Source organism: Strongylocentrotus purpuratus, unplaced genomic scaffold (genome assembly GCF_000002235.5).
Source record: "Strongylocentrotus purpuratus isolate Spur 01 unplaced genomic scaffold, Spur_5.0 spur5_scaffold_21, whole genome shotgun sequence".
Classification (NCBI taxonomy): Eukaryota; Metazoa; Echinodermata; class Echinoidea; order Camarodonta; family Strongylocentrotidae; genus Strongylocentrotus; species Strongylocentrotus purpuratus.
The window spans coordinates 14,517,935-14,536,614 of NW_022145607.1; the positions used below are offsets into that span (position 1 = coordinate 14,517,935).

At 36.2% G+C, this 18,680-nt stretch overlaps 1 protein-coding gene across 2 annotated transcripts in view; it reads left to right on the top strand.

Moving 5' to 3' along the window:
• Nucleotides 1–17,184, top strand: part of LOC105442287 (N-lysine methyltransferase KMT5A-like) — a 39,142-nt gene extending 21,958 nt beyond the window's left edge. Inside the window, exon 6 of one of the 2 annotated variants that reach the window (XM_030995031.1) lies at nucleotides 11,742–17,184. In XM_030995031.1, the coding sequence (XP_030850891.1) occupies nucleotides 11,742–11,745 (4 nt within the window). In that variant the 3' untranslated portion in view covers nucleotides 11,746–17,184. Of the gene's footprint in view, nucleotides 1–1,379; nucleotides 1,421–11,741 lie in introns of those variants that run through there. The other variant, XM_011674221.2, reaches the window with a different exon arrangement.
• The last annotated feature ends 1,496 nt before the right edge of the window (nucleotides 17,185–18,680 follow it).

An 18,680-nucleotide genomic window follows, 5' to 3' on the forward strand; every position in this document is an offset into this window, starting at 1 on the left:
GGTTTATGATGTTCTCTATGATGGATGTCAACCACACCAACTTTGGCAGCAAGAAAAAACAAGTATGAAATGGGTGTGCAATTATCATAGATGTCGTCTAACCCTTTAAAAAGTCAACAGATCCCAACTAACCCAGGAAGGGGGATAGGTAGAAATAGTTGAGAGGTTGTCTTTAAAGATGAGTAATCTCTCACCTAAACACTGAATAATATACTATATATAAAATAATAGATACATGTAGCTCAAATGTATGGTTCTCTAAACAAGAATGAATTAGATTACATTTTTCTTTAAAAACTTTTTTTTTATAAACAGAACAGGGTTCTTAATTATGGGTCAGGGAATTTGAAATACTTTTTCAAACAGCAAAATGTCAATGAAAGTCATGGAATTCATTAATACTTCTGGAAAGTTGGGGGAAAATCATTTGTTCAAGATATTATTTAATATTCTAACCTTATATTTATTTGTATAATTAACAGAGGGAATTAAAAAAAAAAATGTATGCTTTCATGTCAGATCAGTTTGTATCATATTCCACAATTACACTTCCCTGACCAGCCCTTCTATTACATGTATTTTATTATTTTGTGTACTTGTAGTACTGATACTAGCAAGCTCCCCTCACAACTAAGTATAAGTGTGTATGACTGACGACATACATGTACATGTACACTCTAGGCCTGGGAATGAATACCAAATTTGCTATTCAAATATTTATGGAAAAAGTATTTGAATAGTCCAAATATTTGTGGTATGAGCCCAAAGTGCAACACCCAGTGAAGTGGTCGAAGGTTGGCCATGACCGATATGCCCCCACAGACTCATGTCGAGCTGCAAAATGCAAGACAAATATTATATCACTATGTGGCTCTTTTGTCTGATTTATTTTCTGTGATATATTACTTTTGATGTTTTTATTTTTTTTTAATAACTATTAACATATATTCATATATGAAATCACTACGGTATTCATTGTTAAACAAATATATTTGAATAGTAGAAATTGTGGTATTTGATTTCTGATTAGTACTATAGTGAGCTATTTAAATAATTCAAATATTCAAATATTCCCAGGCCTAATACACTCTAGTTCTGAGGGGAGCTAGCTACATGCAGTATTGCATTGATACACATGAAATGGTCATAGAAATTTGGAGTTTGCTGCTTGGGAAAGTCATGAAAATTTAGGGCATTTGAAAATATGTAAGTGGAAGAATAATCCTCACAGAAATTTAAGGATCCAATCTAATCCAATCCAAGTATTATAGAGTGCCAATATCTAGTTGTTTTCTAATCAAGTAATTATCTCCGATCTTTCTAACATTATTTGAAATACAATATATGGATTCAAAATTCTTTCATTTGTAATGAATCAGGAGGAGGAAGGAGGGATGAATCAGGAGGAGGAAGGAGGGATGAATCAGGAGGAGGAAGGAGTGATGAATCAGGAGGAGGAAGGAGTGATGAATCAGGAGGAGGAAGGAGGGATGAATCAGGAGGAAGGAGGGATGAATCAGGAGGAAGAAGGGACGAAGCAGGAGGAGGAAAAGGACCATATTGCGTATTCAGGTATGTCTTAGTACATACATGTATGTTATTTTTAAAAGGAACCAAAGATCTTCACTTTACGCAGGACACATATTATGCATAACATTATTTACCAATTCACTTTTTTGTAACGTTTTTCTATGAATGCTTTGCACAGATGACAAATGACCAGTTTACCCTTTGTCTTTGAATCATTCCTCCTTTCTCTCTCAAGCACTGGATTATCTGGATTTTTCCTCAATCTTATCTTGTTCAGTTCCAATATGCCCTCTTTTCTGAATGCATCAAATACTAAATCCCTTTCCTTCTTTCTCATTTTCAAGGCCTGGCAAACTCTCTTGTGATCTTTGTGCTTTTTCTCTATGTGATTCCGTAGCTTTGACCACATTCTTTTGCAGAATATGCAATAACGGTAAGGTTTCTTGTATGTACCACATGCAAGAGAACCTTGACCTGGTATGTTTACTGGCCTACATGTAGGTATCTCTTGGTCCTGTGTGTTTACTTGTTCACGCATCTCTTGGTCCTGTGTGTTTACTTGTTCATGCATCTCTTGGTCCTGTGTGTTTACTTGTTCAGGCATCTCTTGTTCCGCTGTGTTTACTTGTTCAGGAATCCCTTGGTCCTCTGTGTTTACTTGCTCAGGCATCTCTTGTTCCGCTGTGTTTACTTGTTCAGGCATCTCTCGGTCCTGTATGATTACTTGCTGAGGCATCCTCTCTTTACATGCAATGCCTGCTTTAGACCAATTGGAAATTTCAATGCCTGGTCTCTTTGATTTTAAAGCTCTTTCATGGGACTGGATCTTTCTCTTACCAATCTTATTACAGACTACATCTGCAGGAAAATCATCAGTTTCAGATTCAGATTCTGAATAGGAATCTGGAACATAGTCTGAATCATCATCTGATTGGTCATATGTGTAAGGTGAGCTGCCCTCTGTGTATACTTGCTGAGACATCTCTTGTTCCTGTGTATATATTCCTTGAGGCACCTCTGGTTCCTCTGCGTTAACTTGTTCAGGCATCCCTTGGTTCTCTGTGTTAACTTGTTCAGGCATCCCTTGGTTATCTGTGTTGACTTGTTCAGGCATCCCTTGGTTCTCTGTGTTGACTTGTTCAGGCATCGCTTGGTTCTCTGTGTTGACTAGTTCAGGCATCCCTTGGTTCTCTGTGTTGACTTGTTCAGGCATCCCTTGGTTCTCTGTGTTGACTAGTTCAGGCATCCCTTGGTTATCTGTGTTGACTTGTTCAGGCATCCCTTGGTCTGCTGTGTTGACTTGTTCAGGCATCCCTTGGTTCTCTGTGTTGACTTGTTCAGGCATCCCTTGGTTCTCTGTGTTGACTTGTTCAGGCATCCCTTGGTTCTCTGTGTTGACTTGTTCAGGCATCGCTTGGTTCTCTGTGTTAACTTGTTCAGGCATCCCTTGGTCCGCTGTGTTGACTTGTTCAGGCATCCCTTGGTTCTCTGTGTTGACTTGTTTGGAGCACTTATTCCTTACAAAATCAATACATGTGCACATGGCCCGAATTATCAGTCTGGTATCAAATTGGAAGCTCCCTAATGACGTTTGGCTGGTGCATTGTTCGTTTATCTATGATACCCTCGTAATAGGGAACTTCAGATCTGCCATGGTTATGATGCTGGCAAATATTGAAAACAAAAAATAATGTCCCATCATAAAATCTTGACGGGTCATCTGTTTTCATTGTGATCACCCATCCGTGACGTCATCTAGGCGCCATTTTGTAAAATCTTCTTATTGACCATATCTTCCTAACGGAACGTTATTTTTTGACCAAATTTGGCATACATTAACTTCAGGTCAAGGTTCAACTCTTCAACCTACGCGCATGCACGCGCGTCAAAATTGAAAAATGCTCCAAATGAATTTATTTTGAGTTTACTATACGTTTCAGGCCATTTTGAGCATTTAAAAAAATTCAGCGCGTGCGCGTCTGCGCGCGCGTTTTTTCGCGTGTAGCACGTACGGAACGTGGAAACGCCGTTTTTTTACATGTTTTGGGTTCCTAATACTATTGTCAACAATTTTAACTAATTTCCAGTCCTTCTTGACCTATAATAACGTAATATGCGCGCGCTAAACCTCAAAATCCGCGCGCGCGAAAATATGCCAAAAATTGAAAAAATTGTAAAAAAAAGGCAAATTTTGAATTCGCTGTAACTTTTCAGAATGCCATGTGACCTCCATTTTTATTTCATATTCTGAAAGGGCATGAGTTGTAGATTCCATTTCATGCATCATTTTGGGTCACCGGATGTTGTGACATCATCATATTGCCATCTGAAGTAAGAAAATTGATTTTTGATTTTTTACATTACATTTGACAATGTTCTTTTGACTGTCCCAAATTTCAATATGTTGTAGCTGAGAATGTTATCTACAAGTAACGTGACATTTATTTTTCATTTACATGATGGGATCATGGTCAAATTTTTGATTAAAGGTGAAAAGTCCGAATCTGCAACATGTACGTGTTATGTCTATGGAGGGTGATTTTTTTTTCTAAGTCACAATTTGCATAGTCTTTCTTTTTACTTTTCTCAGTTGTTTATACCAAAATTTGATATGTTGTAGCTGAGACTGTACGCTACGAGAAATGTTATTTTTGATTTAGATTATGGGATCATGGTGAAAAAATTCGAATTAACGTGTGAATTCAGAATCGGTCATAGACTTTTTCAGATATACGTGTTATGTCTATGTGGAAGCGCCGTGGTATATTGGTGTTGACACTCGACTCTCGTCTTTGTGGCCCGGGTTCGAATCCGCTGAAGGATTTTGTTTTTTTGTTTTTTGGTGGGCAATTTAAATAAGTTTTGCATTTAATAATTCTTTCATATTTGTTAGTATCGTCTCAAAACGTTTATCATTTGTTAACACATTGCACTTTAAAGTTTGTGTACAAAGCCTATGACAAGTTAATTATCAAAAAAAAATCATAATAAATACATAACGTTACCAATCATGCCCAAGTTTCCAGAGCTGTACTGGGTTATTAAAGACATTCATATTTGTTTATTCTCATTTCCAGACGTTTATCATTTATTGAAATATTGCACTTCAAAATTTGTGTACAAAGCCTATGGCAAATGAATTATTCTAAAAAAAATCATCTCTTAAGTCTTTAATCATTTCCAAACTTCATATTCAAGATTTTTGCTGCTATTTTTGTTGCAATTTTTTTTTCTCAATTACATCGTAACTTCCTGCGTCATCTATTAAAATCATGGCGGATCACCTAATTCATCTCAAGTGACGAATTCATGTCTAGTTTACCTCTTAGAAGTAGAATTTCTCAGATTTCTGTGGTCCCAAGGGATTTGACTTAGGCATGCAAATTTAACTGTATTTACATGTGTATATATATATATGCACATACATACTGTACATGTACATCTTTGGGAAAATATTATATTTCCCCTTAATCCGACTTAGGGGAAAATATTATATTTCCCCTTAACCCAATTAGGGGAAAATATTATATTTCCCCCTAACCCGAATTAGGGGGAAATTTTATATTTCCCCTTAACCCGAATTAGGCCTGGCTAATTTGGTAGATGATATCGGGGGGGGGCTCCATGCCTCCTTGAGATCTGGGCCGTCGACTGCACGATCGCGACGAGGAATTGGAATGCACGTCATCCGTTTTGTGAAGAATAATGTTTATTAATTATGCTAATTTATGTGTAATTTATGCATGGAATCAGACTTTTTGCTCCTAATCAATAAATAAAGTTCCAAATATACTAATTTGTGGTATAGTTACTCTTTTTAGTGTTCTTAGCAAATATACTTCAAAAACATGATATCAAAATTAATTTCTTATGTTTTTGACCTTTTTGTCTGTTATTGTTTTTCGATGAAAATTGTCGGCTACACTTGTGCGATCATAAACAGCATGTTATCAATTAATTTTAATCGTTAGAAGCAAAAATAATCATACATTTATGAGTTTTGGCTGAAAGCACAATTTGTATTGAAATCCTGCATGAAATCATGCTTTTTAGCCATTTTTGGTTAACGTGCATGTATAAACTTATGTGTAACTTCAGAACCACCTACCTGGGCGTTGCAATGTTGTTCAAAACAGATGCGCTAGACCCAAAAGAAAAAAGTCGTGAAACGTCGCCGCGAGTTTTCGCGATGCAGACTTGTTCCGCAAAGCATCAAGGGGGTACCTGGAAGGTTTAATACATTGTCACTGCTTTCTCTCACCTTGTCTTTACCCCATCTTACATGCTGCTCCTTATCTTTTGCTTCTATGCTTATTGTACTTGTTTGTAGGAGGGATGAATCAGGAGGAGGAAGGAGGGATGAATCAGGAGGAGGAAGGAGGGATGAATCAGGAGGAGGAAGGAGTGATGAATCAGGAGGAGGAAGGAGTGATGAATCAGGAGGAGGAAGGAGGGATGAATCAGGAGGAAGGAGGGATGAATCAGGAGGAAGAAGGGACGAAGCAGGAGGAGGAAAAGGACCATATTGCGTATTCAGGTATGTCTTAGTACATACATGTATGTTATTTTTAAAAGGAACCAAAGATCTTCACTTTACGCAGGACACATATTATGCATAACATTATTTACCAATTCACTTTTTTGTTTTTTGTTTGTAGTCTTGACAGATGATTCAAAATTGGCAGTACACCTAACATTATTTTGCCAACTGCAATGTTTGTTAGCCACTTTACTTGTCTTGGATTTGGAGCACTTATTCCTTACAAAATCAATACATGTGCACATGGCCCGAATTATCAGTCTGGTATCAAATTGGAAGCTCCCTAATGACGTTTGGCTGGTGCATTGTTCGTTTATCTATGATACCCTCGTAATAGGGAACTTCAGATCTGCCATGGTTATGATGCTGGCAAATATTGAAAACAAAAAATATATATTTTGCTCTGATATAAATTATATTTCCCTCATCGATTTTCTTTCTATTTCTCTTTTCTTTATAGGTCGGGGGTACACCCACTGGGAAACTTCCTCCAAAAAATTGGTATGCAACTACTTCGAGCAGTACCTGCTAAGAGATACGAGAAAGAAGTTACCTGGTATGTGTCGTGCTATTCACAAAAGGGTACATGCAAGGACTTTTTAAAGTGAAAAGAGATATAAAGTAGAAGGAATGTCATAAACTTCCCAGGGCTCTTTGTTTTTCTGGAGAGCTTAGAACCCTTGCAATTGTAAAACATAAAATGCTTATGATGTAAATGAGTAGTTTGACCTCTTGTTCCTGATTTTTGTCTCGCCTGCGAAGCAGATGCGGGACATAGGCGTCGCTATTTCCGGCGACGGCGGCGTTGTCAACATTTCAGGTTAAAGTTTGCTTGGTCAAATTCCTATGGCTTGAATTCCAATACCGTGCCACCAATGGTCTTGAAACTGGATTCAAATGATTCGGTAGAGTGTTCTCTTTCATATCCATCCCCATACTCTGTGTTTCGTCCAGGAATAGGGATTTTATAACCATTTAAACTTGGTTAAGTTTTGGTTAAAGTTTCAGGCCAGTGTCTGTTGCAGGTTAAAGTTTGCATGGTTAAGTTCAGATGTCTATAATTTCAATACCGTGTGACCAATTGTCTTGAAACCTAATTTAAATGATTCAGTAGAGTGTCTTCTTTCATATGCACCCCCATGCTCTGCGTTTTGTCAAGGAATAGGAATTTTATAATCTTTTAAACATAGTTAAAGTTTTGGTTAAAGTTTCAGGAGTGTCGTGTATACACAATATACATACTGTACATATACTGTGTACTGTATGTACTGGACAGACATTATGGAAATGTTGAAGTTTTGGTTTCTTCCATAACTTCAGGTAGGAAATTTCAGTAGTGTTATAGTTTCATATGAATGTTATGTGTAAACAATATTACCCTTTTCTGAAGTCCATTAGAGTTAAAGGTCAAAGGTCAATGAACTTTGCATAATGTTTGCATTTTCATGTACAACTTCAACTAGGATTATTTACTGGTGACAATGTTTTGTAGGATGGTTACCCTTTTGCAGTCTGCAGTTAAGACTGTGAGGTAACCACTGTTAAAGGTCAAAGGTCAAGGGTCAATGAACTTCAGCATTTTCATGTACAACTTTAACTTATTAAACTCTTAAATAGGCAACTCCTTGATGTCACAACCTGGACAACTTTTAATTGCTCATTTGTAAAGTCTGCCATCAATTTGGATCAAACTTGGTGGTAATTAATGACCCTTGGGTATAGGAACATATATGGTGCATACAGATATGCTTACATACAACTTTATGCATAATTATGCATAAATATGCATACATGTGCATATATATGCAATGTACTTGCATGCATTTACATGTACATGCGCATGAATATGCATATATATGCAGTTTGAGTGTCAAGTTGTACATGTATGTAAGCAGATCTGTAGGAGGATGGGGTCTTTAGAAGGCATCTAGGTCTCAAAATGCTAATTGTTCAAAATCCTTTTTTGGGGGTGAAATTTTCCACGTTTTATTGACCACGAAATCGGGCGAGACTCGTGGTTCGAGAACCATCTTGTTTTCATTTAACTGCAAAGCCTTAGAGAATTATTTGACTCTAATGCATATCTATATGGTTGCAACATCAAGGATAGTGGTCTACAGTCATTTAAAGGGGAATCCAACCCATATGGCAAGTTCTAAAACAAAAAAGAAATTTCAGAGAAGCAGATTGGTGAAAGTTTGAACAAAATCGGACAAACAATAAGAAAGTTATACATTTTTGAAAGTTGTTAGCACTATACATATTGGAATTTCAAGTTGGCCGAATTGGGAAACAAAGAATAACTTAAAGATGAAAAAATAAAAAGAGAGAATTACAGACACAGAGAATATTATAGGCCTAATGGAAAATTGCACTGATTGGAGAAAAAATAAAGAATTACATTGATGAAAGGAAGAGGATAGAGTGATTTGTTTTTCCTTCAATCCATCATCTTCATTTTGATGATGTATTTCTTTGTTTTCCCATCATAAATGCTTGCTTGATGTAATTTCTTGGTTGTCCTTCATTTTATCGTCCCTTTCTTGATGTATTCCTTTGTTTTCCCATCACTCTTTCTTTTGGCAATGCATATTTCTTTTTTTGTTTATCTTCAATCATTGCAATTTTCCATTCGTCTTGTAGTACTCTTTGTGTCTGGATTTCTCTCTTTTCCTTTTTTCTTTTATAAGTTTTTCTTTGTTTTCCATAATTTATCTTCTCTTTCTATATTTCCATCATTCCTAGTAATTGCCAACCTATTAAAAGTAATACACAGTGTTGGCCAAGGTCACGGATTTTGATTAAATGTGTTTTTCTTGGTGCATCTAGATGATCTAAGACCAAATCGATTATCAATTTTCTTCAAATAGCCTTGGAAGCTGTAAAAGGACAAGTACATTCGACGATATCTGTCCGGCCAGACAAATCTGTTTTCCCCTTTAAAAACAGTGTTCTCCTTCAAAAATTCCCAACTTTTCTTTATTTTGAGATGTATCAACATAAAAAGAACCTTACCTGTGATTTGTAAGATCAGAAACACTTTTATCCGTGAGATATTCAGCATCAAGCGAATTAGCCGTATTCATCGGGTACCCGATAAATCCCAAAAATCAACACTAAACATGTGATTTCTCGAAAATGGAGGCATTTCAGAGTGAACTTTTACGGAGTTGTGTTCTACCCTCATAAGTGTATCAAAAAATAAGAAAGTGAAGGAAATCTATTTTTTTACCCCTTCGTCTTTTACCAACACTGCGCAATACCTTTAAGTTTCATTCCTCATTTTATTTTCATATGTCAGTCTAGAAAATCCTTTAAAAAGCGAAGCAGAAGCGAGACCATAGGCGTCACTATTTCCGGCGGCGGCGACGGCGGCGTTGTCAACATTTCAGGTTTAAGTTTGATTGGTCAAATTCCTATGGCTTGAATTCCAATACCGTGCAACCAATGGTCTTGAAACTGGATTCAAATGATTTGGTAGAGTGTTCTCTTGTATATGCATCCCCATACTCTGTGTTTCGTCCAGGAATAGGGATTTTATAACCTTTTAGACTTGGTTAAGTTTTGATTAAAGTTTCAGGCCAGTGTCTGTTGCAGGTTAAAGTTTGCATGGTTAAGTTCAGATGTCTATAATTCCAATACCCTGTGACCAATTGTCTTGAAACCTAATTCAAATGATTCAGTAGAGTGTCCTCTTTCATATGCACCCCCATGCTCTGCGTTTTGTCAAGGAATAGGGATTTTATAATCTTTTAAACTTAGTTAAAGTTTTGGTTAAAGTTTCAGGCCAGTGTCCTGTATACACAATATATACTGTACATATACTGTATGTACTGTACAGACATTATGGAAATGTTGAAGTTTTGGTTTCTTCCATAACTTCAGGTAGGAGAGCTCAGTAGTGTTATAGTTTCATATGAATGTTATGTAAAGAATATTATCCTTTTCTGAAGTCCATTATAGTCAAGGGTCAATGAACTTTTTCATGTACAACTTCAACTTATTGTCATACTCTTAAATTGGCAACTCCTTGATGTCACAACCTGGACAAATTTTCATTGGCTTTATACACAATTTTTTTACACATTTTGAAACTATGAAACGGGCTCCGTACGTGTGTCTGTGTGTCTGTCTGTCTGTGTGTCTGTGTGTGTACAAAATGTTAAATTAGGCTTCTTCTCCCTCATTTCTGGACCGATTTTGATTCTGATTGTTTTATCTCATAGGGCTAGGTGCGGGGTTCAAAAATTCTACACAGAATTTTGAAATTCATTAATTATGCTAATTTACGTAAATTTATTCAAATTCACAAAAAATGCTTCTTCTCCTTCATTTCTTGACCGATTTTGAATCTGATTGTTTTAATTGATAGAGCTTAGATGGCTACACAAAACTTGTACACAGAATTGTGAAATTTTACTCCATTCATTAAATATCATAATTTATGTAAATTTATTCATAATTCACAAAAAATGCTTCTCCCTCATTTCTCGACCGATTTTGATTCTGATTGTTTTATCTCATAGGGCTAGGTGCAGGGTTCAAAACTTCTACACAGAATTTTGAAATTCATTAATTATGTTAATTTATGCAAATTTATTCAAATTCACAAAAAATGCTTCTTCATTTCTTGACCTAATTCTCATTATAATTGTTTTATTTGGTAGAGCTTCGTTGGCTACACAAAACTTGTACACATAATTTTGAAATTTTACTCCAGTAATTATAGCTTATGTAAATTTATTCATAATTCACAAAACATGCTTCTTCTCCCTCATTTCTCGACCGATTTTGATTCTGATTGTTTTATCTCATAGGGCTAGGTGCAGGGTTGAAAAGTTGTACACAGAATTTTGAAATTCATTAATTAGGTTAATTTATGCAAATTTATTCAAATGCATACATACATGTATATGCAGTTTGAGTGTCAAGTTGTACATGTATGTAAGCAGATCTGTAGGAGGATGGGGTCAAAGGAATCTAGGGCTCAAAATGCTAATTGTTTAAAATCCTTTTTTGGGGGGTAAAATTTTCCACGTTCTATTGACCACGAAATCGGGCGAGACTCGTGGTTCGTGAACCGCCTTGTTCTGTATTATGTCAGCCTTAGTTCTTGTCTTCTTTCTTTTCATCATTGACAAAAACAAAACAATCGCAACTTTAACTTCTTTTTAAAACAAATTTCCCCTCGCACGGCCCCCTTTGAAGACAGCCATAAAAAAAATGGTTAAGAGCAGTTGATAATTTAAATTAAGATTTTTTTCCCAGCGTGTTTGGCCCATTGCAGACACCATTACAAAAAAATTAGCTGCACAAGCCAAAACACAGGTGTTTTCGAGTGCGACGTGACCCAAGTCTTTGGTAAAAGCCTGTGAGAAGGATCGTTAAGGATATCCAATGTCAAAGGGTGGTCAAACTGCCTTTCATGCCTTGTGTGTGTAATTTCAAGAAGAGCCAGAAGAAATATTTTCAGTGGTTTCATTTTTGAAATACACAGACTAGAAATTGCTGGAACAAAAAAGAAGTACATTATAATTATTTTGTGCTTTAGAGAGGACAAAAAATCAAACTTTGTTTCATCATCATCGCTCTGTTTTTTTTAAATCTAGTTATTTTTGTTTACATTGCTCAATGCTTTTTCATGTGTTTTCCCTTTCATTTTCTTTTGTAGGTAAGAGAGAGGTTCACCAGTTCTTGGCAGCATATCCTGATTTCAAGATTAGAAACTTCAAAGTCATCAGAAGCAAGGTCATGAATGAAAAATCAAAAAGAGATCGCTTGGTAAAAAAAATGGAAAGCAACCAGTAGGAAATTATTCTCTAATGCACCGGGTGAACTTTTTCATTCTTTAGTTTGCCACACACAGCGATTTCTTGATATACAAGTATTTCGCTTCTACCAAACTTAAAAATGATTGGGGCGAGCTTTCGTCTGCTCCTGCAGACTTCCTCATGTCAACTGATTTGTCACACAGTTGCTGTCTTGGCGATCACTGGAGCGAAGATAGGTGACAATGCGTACCCAGTGTCCCTATTGAGTGCTGGATTAATGCTTTTTATCTAGATAGACTCTTTGACCTTCCTTGGCCAGAAATAAGATTCAAAGTCTATGATCTGTGTATCATCCCAGCGAATGTTATGTCCAGTATTGAGGGCGTGTTCCGGCCACTGCTGAGTGGGTTGGATTGTTTAATCTGAGGGCCCTTTTGTGTTCTTTTAATCGGTCATTCAGTGTTCTTCCTGTTTCACCCACATAAGAACTTTCTGTCAGTGCACTCCAGAGCCCTTTATACACAGAGTTTGGCCAACTTGATAACAGGCACCATGTTGTAACCCTTGGCGCTGATGCACCGCACCGTGCGCACGGGCGGGCTTATGGTATACACACAATATAGCTTACACTACTAGCCCTCAAACTGATTGATATTTTCTGTTGCAGAAGAGTCATGTTATGGGAAGTCTCAGATTCTTGGCATTTCTTCTCTTTCCTTCATGTAGTAGACTATAATTTTAATGAGTTTAGGCCCAATAGGAATAGGCCCTAGTATTAAGCGTAACCATCTCTCTCCTTTTCATTAATTTCTCGTTTTTTTTTCTAACTATATATGCCTGTGTGTCTCTTTAGCTGCCCCTACATGTATACCTCCATAGGGTCTTCACATATGAAATTGAAGCGTTTTCAACTCCCAATGAGTGATTTGGAGTTTGCTGGCATTTTAGATTGATCTTTCAGTATGTTCTTCAAATTTATGTATACATACATTGTCTGTTGTGTTTTAGCACTGCAAGAGTATTTATCATGAATTCAGGCTAACTCCGGTCTGACCAAAACATTTTAGTATTGATGTGTACCAAGAGGGGAGGAGGCCCTTGAAAGGTATAAGCCCTGATATGTTTGCCAGTACATAGTTTCGGTATGCCCCCCCCCCCCTTTCCATTGTATGATGTAAGAATGATGTCACAAAACATGCCCAATTACCAAATTTTATCCACTTGCTACAGGTGAAAATTACAATTTTTTTAAAATCATCTGTTTTTAATAGGGCACACCAATATAATGATCATAACTAATATTAATGATTTATACATGTATATTGATTTATCCATTCGATTATTTATGTTTATGTTTCAATCCACTATGCATAGTGCCACTCAAAATATGTATTAATATACGTATTTAAAATAACAGCTTTTCCATGTAATCAAACATACCTACTGTATGTTTTAACAGCACTTCCATTACCCACTTCTTCACACATTGTTTTTTAATTCTCCTATACAGTGTGAGTAAAAAAAAGAAGGAAACCCAACTTCGGTAGCTTCTTATGATAATATTATAACATATATGGAACCTTGCAATTTATTTCATTGTAAAGAGTAACTTTACTGTCTACTGATACCTTATTCATACTTTTCCTGCCACGGATGACTGAGCACCAGGAGTTTCAAAAAGCTTTGTCAAAATCGCCTTGTATCAAGTTTGGGCTTAAGCAATACGTGTGCGTCAAAAGCTACTATGGATTTGTTATTGGAGTCTTGAAATAATGGCTAAGCTTTTTAAATTGATTTTGTGTATTTGACTAGAAAAGGTGTTGATTTGAACTTTAAATGAAAGAATATCCTTATTACAAGCAATATTTAAGATATCTTTGTTGTCATTAAGACACAATCTTGGTTTCCTCAACATTCCTCGTATGTAAGAGTTTCTTTATTGAGTGTGTCAGCTTCAGAATGTTGGTAGTGAAGAAGCTTTCTTTCAAATGAAGTAAAAACACAGTTCAAAACACTAGCATATGTGTTCTAAACAGGCCTTCCTTGTATTTTTTTAGTCTTTTAGGTTAGTTAACTATTAATTTAATGTAGATTGTGAGCTAGATAACTTATTCAGCTAAGTTGGTGCAATCGACCAATAAACAGATGGTTTTGTGGCAAGATAACATTCTAAGATAAGAGGTTTGTAGGCAGTTCAAAGTGCATCCACAGCCAATGAAACCTAAAATAAAATCCCTGTGAAAGTCTAGATACTTAAAATCACTTAACTCTGAATAATTGAAACACAAAACATATTTTATCATTTAAAAACGATTTCAGACAAAGTAACATGTGATTAGAAGCCTTTGACACACACCCATTGCTTAAGGTCAAACTTGGTACAAGGCGATTTTGACCCCCCAAAAATTGAAAATCTTAGTGCTCAGTCATCCGTGACAGAAACATCATAAATGAGGTATCGGTAGACAGAGTGAAGGTTATTCTTTACAATTAGATACATCTCAAGGTTTCATATGTTATAATATTTTTATAAGAAGCTACTAAAGTTAGGTTCCTTTTTTTTTACTCACAGTGTATAGGATACACCAATGCATGCTCATTATCACTTTTGTTGTTACACTGTGTATGTTTATGTTTTGATTCACTATACATGGTGTTAATAAATTTCTGATGCAATATACGCAATTTAAAGAAAACGATCATTGGTTTATTGAAACTAAAATATTGAGTAATTTTACTGTCCAAAACATACATACTGTAAGTGCTACAACAGCACACCAATAAACCATTATTTCACATACACTTTTTATACGCCGAAGGGTCGTATTATGGTATGACGTCCGTCCGTCCGTCCGTTAGCCAATTCTTGTGTAGATAACTCCTCATTCATTGTTTAACGAAATTTCTTCAAACTTGCATGGATGGATGATATTGATGTGTAGATGTGCGTAAAGATGATATAACTTGGGTACGCCAAGGCGTTGCCATGGTAACCACATTTTACTAAAAAATTGAAAAATTCTTGTGCGGATAATTCCTCATTTACTTTTTAATTAAATTTCTTCAAATTTGCATGGATGGATGATATTGATGTGTAGATGTGCATAAAGGTGATATAACTTGGGTACGACAAGGCATTGCCATGGTAACCACATTTTACTAAAAAAATATTGAAAAATTCTTGTGTGGATAACTCATTTACTTTGTAATGAAATTTCCTCAAACTTGCATGGTTGGATGATATTGATGTGTAGATGTGCATAAAGGTGAAACTTCGGGCGTATAATGCTCCGACTTGCGGTGCTCTTGTTTAAAGATCTTTTTGATATTCTATATGACACACCAATTTAATTATATTACTTATTTCGTATATTTTTGTTAATTTCTTCAATTTGAATATCTGTATCTGTAAATGCATCGTCATTTGGGCTTGCTGCTATGATTTTATTTATTTATCTATCTTTCCTTACATGAAGAACAAGATATTTTTAATTGTTTATAACTGCATAGCACCAAGAAAATTATCAAACTGGTGACTCAATTGGAAAATTATTGTGGTTTGCATCAATTAATGTATTTTTGTGCATTCATAGAACACTTAGCAATCCTATGGATATTGAAATTTGGTGTGTGACAGCAAATTTTCACGTAGTTTTGGATGCAGGTTTCTGAGACAGTAAAATTGGGAAGTTGTAAGCAGGCCTGGTTGTAAGCAGTGTAGGTCCACAAGTACAATCATGGGTCTGTAATAAACACTGTGACAAATGAAATGATATGCCTGTATTAATAACTGGAATAGCGAAAAGTGACATTTTTACTGTGGAGTCTCATATGTTGCTTTAGGAGTAAGGCCACCGCACACCTTACGACTGGTCTACGACTGGATTTTGAAAGAAATTGCAATTTGAAGAGAAATTGAGTTTCAATTTGAAAATTTGTATCTGACTGAGGTCCAGAATGGTTATATCAATATAATTATCGAAAATATATGGTATTTGAAGTATTTCAGACAGAGAAAAGGCCAAATCTCCCAGTTACCAGTTGGTGGCCAGTCGTGCCTGTGTGACGTCGCTACGATTCGCAGCCGATCGGGCCTTTTCTCCAACTGAAAAGGCCATAACACCCTGCAATTTTTATATTGATATTGACATGACAATTCGGGACCTCAATCAGTAGGAATTTACATTCTAAACATTCTATATCTAATCCTATCATAATTTCTTTCAAAATCCAGTCGTAGACCAGTCGTAAGGTGTGCGGTGGCCTTTAGGGCTTGTTGGATAGGATGTGTAAAATTCCTTCAGTATTGTAAGTGTTTATAGATACAGCGCAACAAACCCCCACACTTATGTTAATGAACCTGAATTAAATCACAAATAAAAGGGATCTTTGTCAAAAAATTTGCAGACAAACTCATGACATCATTTTGCATTTACTTTTTAGGAATTTATTTGTTCCAAAGCTTTTTGAAGTCAGGCGGCAACAAATTGTCTCCTGCCTCGCCAACATTTTTTTTTTTTTTTTTTGGTCGCCTTATATTCCATTGACTTGTACATTAAAATTGTTTGGGTTTGTTGCGCCATATCTGAACAAACCTTGAGATATGAGGGCTATGGTAATAAACTCAACAGCATGGATTAGAGCAGCGGGCAGGGCGTAGATATGTGACGTCACACTATTCAAGTAGATCACCCCCCCCCCCTGAACAATAGGTTCACTGCTCGAATCTTCGCCAGTGTTAAACTGAGCAGCGCTTCTCAACCAGTGGGCCATGAGGATGGCCAAAACATTGTTTTAGAATAAAAATGAACCAGCTTGAGTTCAGCTTTACTGTCAAATTAATAAGTGGCAAAGTGGGCCTTGAGTTAAGAAAGGGTGAGAAGCACGTACTGGATTAGGGGGTTGACTCTTTGTAATTTGAATTTGCAACCATGCCGAATCACACCACCTAAGTAACATCTTTTTCCTGCTGCTTGGGCAGGATTGGTGCCTTCTATGAGGTCATAACATTGTTATTGTTGAATTTCTGCGCAAAAATAATGTTGGAATTCACAGTGAATTATTGAAATTACAAATTTGAATTAGTGATATCACAAATTGAATCTGTGATATCACAAAACATAATTCTTGTTGTGAATTGTATTATGTTCTGGAACATTAAACATACAAGACTGTTAACCTAACTAGTCAGATTTGTCTACATTGCAGTGATGTGCAGTAATGTTGGAATTCACACTGAATTCTTGATATTACAAATTTGAATTAGTGATATCACAAAACAGAATTCTTGTTGTAAATTGTATTATGTCCTGGAACATTAAACATACAAGACGGTTAGCCTGATCAGATTTTTCTATATTGCAGTGATGTGCTTTGTTAATGTAAACAAAATGTTAATATTTTCATTATTGAAAAAACAAGGAAACAAAATAAATACAAAAAATAAATAGGTTGCCATACATTGCGACTCAATGGTTGTACTGAAACTGACCGTAGTATTCCCAATACAATGGTAATGTACGACTGAGTAGGCCCTACGTATTCATAATAAGGTTCTCTCAGTCGTACATTTCCATTATTTTGGGAGTACTGTGGCGCCTGGTTTCTAAATCAATCCTAAAAGGACATCAGAATTACCGGGGGGGGGGGTGTAATGAGTGCCGCCCGGTACATAGAAGTAACCTGATATATATATATTTTTTGTGTGATTGATGTGGTTGCGGAGAGTGCAAGAGAAGGTTTGGTTAGCGAGATGTTGTATATTATGCTGATGATTTTTGATAAGTGAGAAAATGGAAGGTTTGAGGGAGAAGTTTTGGAAATGGAAGAAGGCGTTTGAGAGTAATTATAGACCGGGAGCCCGGAAGATTTATTCAAGTGAAAAGCGCCGGAACAACTGACCTCGTAGGTCGATAGGATGGACCCTGGGCCTCACGAAAATGAATTGCTGCCGGGTTAACCGGGGTTTTCCCACAGAATTCTGTGGGTTAATTTTCCCGACAAAATCACCCAATGTGTGACGTCACTACCGGAGGTTGAACTGTGTATCTTGCACCATCACACATAACACGTCCCCTCGCTCATTTAAGTGCTAATTTTGTGATTTTTGTTTAACGTTTGACTTGCCTAGAGTATACCAGATAACGCAATAACTTTTCCCGGTGATAGCACATCTGAGAGCGACGATTACGATGATAGAAATCGAGGGCGATGCGGGGGGCGATGTCACCGAAATGCGGTACTTTTTTCTGTTTTTATGTCAGTTTTGGCTTTGAATATTTGAAGTTCTTCTCAATTCCGATTGTTTTCACCGTTTGCTCTTAAACTTGACATGAATATGCAGTAAGTCTTTCGCTTTCAAGAGCATGAAAGCATGTTAAATAAATTTCTGGCTTAAAATTCATTATTTGCGTCCCTGATAAACAGCGCCCTCACCGACCGTTACATATGATTATTGTACTTTCATGCTTTAAACTTAGCTTATTTATACAAAACTAATATTAAAATGCATTGTTTTCATCTGCAGATTGTATTCTTTTATACCTTTATTTAATTCAACTACCATTCATCATTTGAAATATCAGTTTTTAACATGAATAGGCCTGTGACCGGGTTGGAAATAATTCCGTGAATATCTTCAGTGGGTAATTAGCCTAAGGCAGATTGCCTATATCCAGGGGAATAGTGATACTTTGTAGGTGCAGAGCATTCATTTGGGTTGCATATGCAGCCACTATTATTATTAATAATATTATCATTGTTTATCACAATATTCATATTTATCTACTGCTGCCAATAGCTATCTATAGCCTATCTTTTTCACTGTCGATGTATAACTC